Raw genomic sequence first — 9,570 nt, forward strand, 5'->3', positions numbered from 1 at the left:
AGCAACGTCATCATCACCGTCAGCAACGTCATCATCACCGTCAGCAACGTCATCATCACCGTCAGCAACGTCATCATCACCGTCAGCAACGTCATCATCACCGTAAGCAACGTAACCGTCACCGTCACCGTCAGCAACGTCACCAGCAGCAGCAGCGGCGGCGGGGCACGTGAGAGCGGGCGGGCGGGCTAATCTTCCCCTACGCCCCCGGGGATATTAAAGCAGTTACAGCGCGTGCACGCGCGGCTAGTTTCTCGTCTGTCAAACCGCCTGCTGTTCCCTTCATGAGACTGTCATCGTCGTCACCGTCACCGTTCCCGCTCATACTCCACGCCGCCGCCGCCGCAGCCGCAGCTGCCGAGTTAACAGCAGTTGGAATGAAACAGAAGGACAAAGAAGGGTGATGTAGAAAGCTAAAAGAACGATGAGTGTGAAAAGGAATAAGACACACGAGGGAAAACTCGCAACTATAAAAAGGAAACCTGCGCCGAGGGAAAGCACAATATAGTAAGCGAAGTAAAATACCGTGCAAACGACCGTTTAAGACGAGCGAAACACGGCAGACGAGAAGAAGAGAGAATATATATATATCTTACACATCATAACCTGAAGTGTTACAAATGGGAATAGCCATTGTGATGCCGCCGCACATAAAACAACTAATGAACTAAATTGAAACGACTGAGGTATTGAAGACACGGAAAAACATGAAGAGAAGACGAGAAATCGGTAACGAATATGAGAAAATATTCAAGGAAGGAAAGAAGAAAGAAATGAAGAAGGAAGCCAGCGACGGCGACAGCGAGCGGCGCAGCAGAGGAAGCCCAGGTATCACTTCGGGGTGGCGGCGAAGGAGGAGACGGGAAAAGAAGCCAAGCGGTGTATGAGTGACAGCTTCGCCCATCAAATATCGGAGTAAGATACAAGCCGCATGCCGCGCCTCTCACAATATACATGAATATTATGTAAACAGTCGGCCCTGCCATACTGGACGTGCTGTGACGGCCTCGCCCCATGCAGTGTGCGCGTGCGTGTGTGTGTGTGTGTGTGTGTGTGTGTGGTGTGTGTGTGTGTGTGTGTGTGTGTGTGTGTGTGTGTGTGTGTGTGTGTGTGTGTGTGTGTGTGTGTNGAGAGAGAGAGAGAGAGAGAGAGAGAGAGAGAGAGAGAGAGAGAGCGCGCGAGAGAGAAAGAGAGAGAGAGGGGAAGCGAGAGGGACAGAGAGAGGGAGAGTGCGACGGGGACAGACAAGAGAGGGGCAGAGAGAAGCTGTGTGCAACATTTGTGCGGCCGGCCATGTCTCTGTAGTCTGTAGACACTGCAGCACCGAATACGCGCGCACCCCCACGACTTTGAGACGGCAAAAACTAGATTACTGCACATTATGTAAGCGGCTTCATAGATTACAATACCAAGATAAAAGGATCAAGTGCTCCTCTCCTCCCTCTGGTTCACAAACAAGTCGCAATAATCAGGACAGCAGACCCCCCCCCCCCCCCCCCCCCCCCCTCCCCCCGCACCATACACACACCACCCAGTCACGCAGTTCTACACTTGGGCATCTGAATACCTGATTGCTCATTGGTACCAGTACTTGAACCCATAATCGGCTACACTTCGCCTTGTGTTTACACGCCGTTGCCAAGTGCCTAGTTTCCCACAAATGTTCGCTGGATCGGTTAGCTGCGCCTGGACGCTACTATAAAGCTTGGGTAATAATGGCGGTCGTGTGGTGGTTTTGTGTTTGTTTGCATCGAATGGGCCGGCGAAATACGGAGTGCAGAGAAGCAATCTAAGCATGAGAAGCGAACATAAAACACCAGTTTCATTTGAATCGTTCATAAATTTATTGTTTCTGTGTGTGTGAAAATATACCGACAGAATTGCTTTAAGCGAATGATGGCGAGTGAGTGCGCATGCGCGGGCACGAACTGTTCATTTGACAAGGAGAAGAGAGTCAGTTACAGGCAGTCAGTCATATCGGTACGGTGACTTTCACAAGGGGCGTTGCCATTGCACCATTTCGCAGCCTGTTATACAAACTAAGCTATACAAACTGCGGGCAGGAGACCTGGACAATGGAAGAGCCGACAATACCGGGGAGAAGGGGGGCTATGGCCGTCACTGTACGTTGTGCTTGTTCGTTATTCGTTACGTAAGCTCCAGTGTGTCCCCCCCCCCTCCCCTCACACACACAGTCGGTGGCAACCCAGCGTATCTGATAAAACAAACAGAGAGTGGAGAGAAATGCCTGCTGGCAGTAGTCACCGTCTTGCCTTGCCTCTCTTGTGTCTGTTTATTGCACACGCGAGTACGCGTCAGACAGAAAAACACTGATAACGACTATTACGGATGCTTCCCGCCTGGCTCCTTGCTAGAAGAATATATAACCTCTAAGGGAGACGGAGCAACGAACTGCTGCACTGGTCAGTACATGATGCACACACACACACACGCACGCACACACGCACCAGCGAAGTTTCCGCGATTGCTGCTGTTGCCTTCAGAGCAACACTTACAGTAGGTTTGCCGTACGCTGCATATACTGTAAATAACGGTGCTGTGAAGCGCTAGCTACCACTGTTTTTACACCTCCCATGCCATCTGTTCTCGGCTACTCATTCCGTCGTTTCTTTAATCATATTTACGTACGTCAGTAGGCCGTTTACGGGGAAACCTCCCTCCTCCCCCCTCCCCCCCCCCCCCCCGGGCTTTGGAATCGAAACGTTGCCACATTTTCTGTTTACGCGATGCGTTGAGAAGCTGACGCTATCTCGAACGCATCCCCGCTGCCCCAGAGCGAACGCGGGAGCCTGTGCTCGCCGTAGCTAGGCTGCGTGTAGCCCCGCGTACATCCCCGCGCACATGTAGCGAAAGATCAACTCATTCTGTGTGCGCGGAATCCGAGATTCCGGCTTGGTTACGAAAAGTGAAAATTCAACGCGCAAATACACGCCTGCGTTGTACAGTCGTAACACGTAACGATGCTGTAACGACGGTCGGAAGCCTGCAGCATGATGCAGGGAGAAATTTAAGTGTGACTCCATTTCTCACTTCCTTCTGATCCTCCTCCTCCTCCTCCTCCTTCCCTTCCCCTCCTCTTCCTCATCCCATCCCTTCTCTCATCTCCCCTCACATCTCTCTCTTTTTCCATTCGCCCCCCTCCCTCCCTTCCTTTCTCCCCTCTCCGTACTCCCCTTCTCTTTCTCACCCCTCTCTCTTCCTCCATACCTTCCCCAGACCATCATACCTTCCTTCCTCACACTCATCCCAATAGACTGCGTGCACACTGCCACGCTAACTGTGTATTTTAACTCGCATTTCACTCCTAGTCCTACACATACGGCTATAAATGCCCCACAGATATATACGCTGATCAGCAAAATGCAGTCAGACATCACAGCTTATTTTTCAGTGATCAGCATACGCACAGGATCATGCGAGGCAAACCGAATGTTTTCGTGCTCGCTAAGATTTAGAAGCCTTAATCATCTCTCGGTTGTAAATCTAAACGACAGCTTTACATGCTTCACCGCCCACACGGCACCAACCATATTTGATCGAGTCGGAAACAAATTTCGCTTTCTCGTTAATTCGATGATTAACCGCCTGGCTAACGAACGGATGCAGACTTCACATTTAAACTCCGTAACATGTACGACCGAGCGCAGCAGCATCGCTAGCTAATTACACAAACTGATCACGTACGCGCAATTACATGATTCACTCTCCCCACGCTGGCATACATGCGCATTGACGGTATATATAAACACGGGGTATACTTACGTACATGTTTCCCAAGTTTACACACACACACACCGAGCTAAGTGCAAACCACTATCGCAGTAGTGCAAATTGACGTTATTACACATCCATGGGTAAAATTGCCCAGGCTTTATTTCCATAGATTATTGGCAGTTACGCGCGATTAACTTCAATTCACTATATATGTCAGCTCACAGCTCTATTTTACCCAATTTATGAGATACTTAATAAAATGCATCATTTCAGTATAAACTAGGTTGCTCATGGCAATACCAATGGTACAAAAATACTAACACTGACAGTGAAAGTACAAATACTACTACTAGCACTAATACCAATGCTGGTATTACTACTACTACAACTATTACCACACTATTGCTACTACCACAACTATCATTACTGATACCACTACCACTACCACCACCACTGCAAATAGTGTTAACTATAGTTACCACCGCCGCTACCACCACTGCCATTACCACACCGCCACCGCCACAACCAACACCGCCGCCACCGCCACCGCCACAACCAGCACCGCCGCCGCCGCCGCCACCAGCAGCAGCATCACTGCCAATACCATCACTAACACCGCCGCCGCTACTACTTCTACTACCTATTGGACTATTTGTAACTTGTAAGTGAATTCAGTGAACATTGTTGCTGCGGTACTGACTCAGGTACGTGAACAAGAACCGAGGTAACACAGACATGTTTTCTTTCAAACCTTGCCCAACGTAGTAAAAAGCCTTCTATACTCAAATTGTCAACCATGCTGGCAGGTTGCTTTGTGACGCCTGGCACATTAAAGGGGTCAAGAGAGAAGTTGTGGCACTCATGCCCAGTAGGCATCGACATTTCAAGTCATCCTACTCAGGAATTAGATTACCAGATCTTATCGACATCTAAATTCAAGTAGTTTTGTATAGAAACCGTTTTACGATTATCAGTGCACATGTCTATTGTACCTTATATACCGGTATCCCCTTTATACCTTATACTTCCCTATATATATATATGATACATAATGCAGTTCTATAAATCAAAAAGAGAACTTGAGCACCTGTAGACACCATAAAGTAAACCTACATACACATTTCCATTCACAGTACTGCATTTCCAGTCTATTCAGGGCTACGTTGTGGTTTCTGGGGTATATACACATCTACAGATAATGGTTTTCACGATCGTGTATGGCTTATATGCAGCAATATAATCCACAAGTAAAACATTAAGAGTACTTTATTATATGTTTAATAGTATTAATACATTAAAAATCATTGCAGGTGCCTGAGGGTAGAGCTGGCGGTAGCTTGACATAGCTGTGACACATAGCTCAGTCTTCTAATACATGACCGTTTCTTGGAGCGATGCTAGACAAGCCTAGAGTAGAAGTTAAGCATCGGTACAGCTAGTCTAACTAACTGGCCCAAGCCTAGTTTAGTACACCGGATTAGTTGAGCACATACAGATGCGAAAACACATTTGCGGGGTCCCAAACTATCATTGATTCAGTACTACTAGTACTACACTAGAGTTGTTACAAACTGGAGTGGTGTTGTTAATGTTTATAATCTAAACAACACAACTTTGTAACTCGTAACGCTCTAGTACTAGTGTACTAGTTTAAGACAACTCTCATGTGGTACGGTTGTTTAGTGTGTAGTGATTAACTGGTTTGGTAGCCGAGCGCGCTGTTGTGCAGCATGCACATACTCCGGTGTAGTGACGATCCGTCCTGAATCAGTGAGTACTGCCTCTTCGAGTTTTAGTCATACTTCGTTAGTATTACTAGTATTACTAATACTATTAGCAACCGACTTCGAAGATGCCATCGCATCCGACCGCGTGTAATACTTAGCTTACCGGTTGGATCGACTGGCGTGCACTTTTAGTGAACCGAGAGAGACGAAGAAGAACGTACACACCTGTAGTAAACACGTAGAAATACTTCCCGATCACAGTTTCACCTGTGACGTGCGTTCGTTGGCAGTTCAACTGGGACACCTGTGGATAGTGACGTGTGCGCAAATAGCGCCATCTAGTGCAAGAAAATTCAAGCAATACTGCAATGTTAACGAGTGAGATTTTTGGTTCAAAATTAAAATTAACTCAAGGTTAAAATTAAAGTTGCTATGCGGAAAAGAATTTTTCCCTGTCTTTGCAAATGATAGACAAGTCAGATAATGTCACATAAATTCCACTATGCAGACAATCCATACAATTTTGACATGCTATCAATAAGTTCAACGAATATAACCAATGACAATGTAAATATGAAAATTTATAAGTTGTTTTTTTCGAGTACAAAATGCAATTATATTTCATACCACCACATCATACATTGAATCACGTATGGTCCAACATATCACATACAGTACGCATAACGCCTAAACATATATGCATTACCATATACGAGACATATCACAAAAAGCAAATTCTCAACCATGTGCATGGAAATGACATGATATGTATTCACGGAGTATGAACGCAACAAAACCACTGCCACTGGCACTTTTCAAAATGCTGGAATTCTATTCATGTGTGATAGCAAAATTCTTCACCCGCATATAGCCAGAACACAAAACTATTTCAATATAAACTTTATCATACTCTGCTCCTAACAAATCAACAATCGAAGAAAGAAAGATCGAGGAACTGCGCGTGTTATGAAAGTACACACTTATCCACAAGACAATGCAACCGGGCTGACAGACGTATATAATATATCTAGTTGTTTTAACTTTTCATATAAAGCTTTCACTACATATAATGTAGAAAACTGCATGTTTTAGTCTGACAGTAAACATACATACCCCACTACATAAATATTTTGAGAGCATTTGTGCATTAATACTATTGTAGTATAATTAAGGATACCGGTATGTCATGTGCACTTCAATATAACCAGAAGTAGATAATAGGGAATTTATATAATAGGAATCCCTATTTTTCTACTTCTGATATAACTTTATGCATGTCGATCACTACATTTCTCTATATATTGAGTGATTATCTTGCATTTAATAATAAACCCTCTTAACATCACATTTTAATGGATTTCATGTGCCACAGCACAATCAAATATCACAATAGGCCTACTATTTAGATATATGCACCATAATATACCACTCTAGCAGTCGGTAACATGCGATTCCATATACCACAGTGATTCAAACTACCTGCCAATCTATCCTCGTCACTAGTTCTGAATGATAACATGCGACCATAACAAACAATCGATGACATGCTTCATCTGGTCCCATGTCGTTTTCTATTGTTTTTATTAATTAAACACAGAAAAGAAATCTGGGTGGTTTCACACCAGCGCTTGCAATGCTCACTTTTAATGCGTATTGCATCACTACCAACAGATGGCACTGCCATCTGATGTTATATAACAGGTCGTGACTTTTGAACGTCGATTCTGATCTATTTATCTGTCATGAACTGACCAAAATCCAGCCAATGGTTTAGAGAATCCAGGGACATAACCTCATAACAAATATTATTCATAGTACAAAGGACTGTTTTTAAAGAGAGAGTTGTCAAAATTTAAAAAAATTTACCCTTTCTAGTGCAATCTAGTGTTGAACTGTTAAATTAATAAATTTTAGGCTCTCTTCCTCTTTGGAACAGTCCCTTGGGCTATCAATGATATTCCTTATGAGATTATGTCTCTGGATACTGAAATCATCAACCGCATTTTGGTCAGAAGAACGCAGAGAAATTAACGAAAATTGATGTTCGAAAGTCAAAACCACAACAACAACATGCGTGTTGATATCCGTGTCGTAGAGCAAGTGTAGCGCCTGTAACGAAGCTGTAATCGTCAACACTCCAAACGTCTGTACATTACAAAGCTCATTAACAAGAATAACAAATTTGCAACATCAGAAGTACGCAGCGATTCTGTTGGTGTCCGATCCACCTGCCACTATAGATAGCTATCATACCATACACACTGATACCATAGCATTGATACATTTATGATGACTGTAACACATTAGTGATTGTACGCGGCTCTCTAGTATCTACACTAGATATATTAAACACGACAAACTGACCCATAATTGAAACTTTGGCAGCGTTCTACACTCTGGCATGGCTAGGCACTATGATCTTACTGGGTCGGTTTAGGAGAGCTTGGTTAAAAGAGTAAAACTAGATGTTCACACGTTTATAAAATGTTGCTACTTTTCATATAGCAATGACTTGGTCATAACTCTTTACTTACATAAACATCTTATTTAAAAATATACGTCTCAATCTAAAAAAATATTTTCAGACTTGGAATTTACTGATGGGAAATGCATTTACTTTTTTGCTCAGCACTGCAAACTTAGTCCAAATAACTGACCGTTTCTAAAAAAAATAAGAATTGAAAAAAAGATATTCAAACAGCACCCTGTGTCTTCCAACGTAAACAACTATGATGTAATGATAACGAACTGCATAAATTCTCAAACGTAAATTACGCGTGAATGTCTATCGCTGGATCGATCGCCACCTATGACCCCGTTCCTAGAATCATGGGGAGGATGCAGCACCGGTTCCCCTGCAGAACCACGACTTTGGAATCAGGTAATCCACGAATCCATCCTATAACAGATAATAAGCAGCCTTGTATATGATCTACTTTACTCGGTAACTGATGATTAATGACTCCCTACTTAACGAATGACCTTAGCTAATGAACGCGGCCTTGGCTAATGAATGTGACCTTGGCTAATGAGTACGACCTTGCTAATGAGTACGACCTTGGCTAACGAGTACGACCTTGGCTAACGAGTACGACCTTGGCTAACGAGTACGACGCTTGGCCAATAAAGCCAGCGAACTGACTGACGCGCATTCATTCGATTTGATCGATAATAATTAGCAATGCATGCTACAATAAATAAACTAACGCGACTAGACAACAACCATGGAAAATCACGAGCAAGTGCGAAAAACACGGCAGTACAATATAACTCGCAAGAGTTGATGCTCTAAGAGTCCAACAAACAACAACCGAGCGCGCTGACATCAGTGTTGCTAGAGAAGAGTAGCTAGCCTCTAAACAAAGTCTCAACATCCCCACGGTAGAAAAACGATTGGTCATCGCCCAAATCCTCACCTAACAGGAAACACATGATGCACGGATAACATCGCAACTACGATACGCAGGAATACTGTCGGTGCCCGACAACGCCGCGCGCCGGGTCCCATCGGAAAGGTACAAGCACACACGTTCCCAGCTGTAGTCCTCGCACCCTTCTCCTCGATCCGTCGCCGACGGCGACGACGCGTCGCGGAAATTCCCCGTACGAAATACGAGACGCGCCAGAAAATTACGTCAACGTAAAAAGAGTCCAATCGGTAAAAATTGACGCTATGAATGGTACTCACTGTGTAGGGAGGACAGTTCCTCTGTGCGTAGTACTGCCATGCTGTAGCAGGCACATGAGCATGCCATTGTCCCATGAAGAGAGCCACCCACATGAAGACGTTCCATGCGGGGCGAGACACGCTTCTTAGTGAGGAAGAGTGAAACTGAACTGCAACGGACGACAATCAACGAGACAAGGCCTTTAACGTCGAAAACATGGCCGTGCCGCACCGGGCAATATATAATAATACATAACACACACGTATGCACACGCGACGTATATATAACATAATATAATATATATATATAGTAATATATTGCTGATTGATGACCCTTAATCTGCTCCATCTGTTCTGTGGCTGTTCATCTGCCATGTTCGTCATCTCTCTAAATCGTATTCATGTATATCAATGAGATCAGAGAGAGAGAACAGAGAGAGA

The 9,570-nt window shown here is 44.4% G+C and overlaps 1 protein-coding gene across 3 annotated transcripts in view; it reads right to left on the reverse strand.

Moving 5' to 3' along the window:
* Positions 1-9,241: 9,241 nt before the first annotated feature.
* LOC106817825 (sterol O-acyltransferase 1-like) overlaps positions 9,242-9,570 on the reverse strand; it is a 24,027-nt gene continuing 23,698 nt past the window's right edge. For all 3 annotated transcript variants that reach the window (XM_014822530.1, XM_014822526.1, XM_014822527.1), the window contains exon 16: positions 9,242-9,299. In XM_014822530.1, the coding sequence (XP_014678016.1) occupies positions 9,276-9,299 (24 nt within the window). In that variant the 3' untranslated portion in view covers positions 9,242-9,275. The remainder of the gene's footprint in view (positions 9,300-9,570) is intronic.

Source organism: Priapulus caudatus, unplaced genomic scaffold, assembly GCF_000485595.1.
Source record: "Priapulus caudatus unplaced genomic scaffold, Priapulus_caudatus-5.0.1 Scaffold1882, whole genome shotgun sequence".
NCBI classification, from domain to species: Eukaryota; Metazoa; Priapulida; class Priapulimorpha; order Priapulimorphida; family Priapulidae; genus Priapulus; species Priapulus caudatus.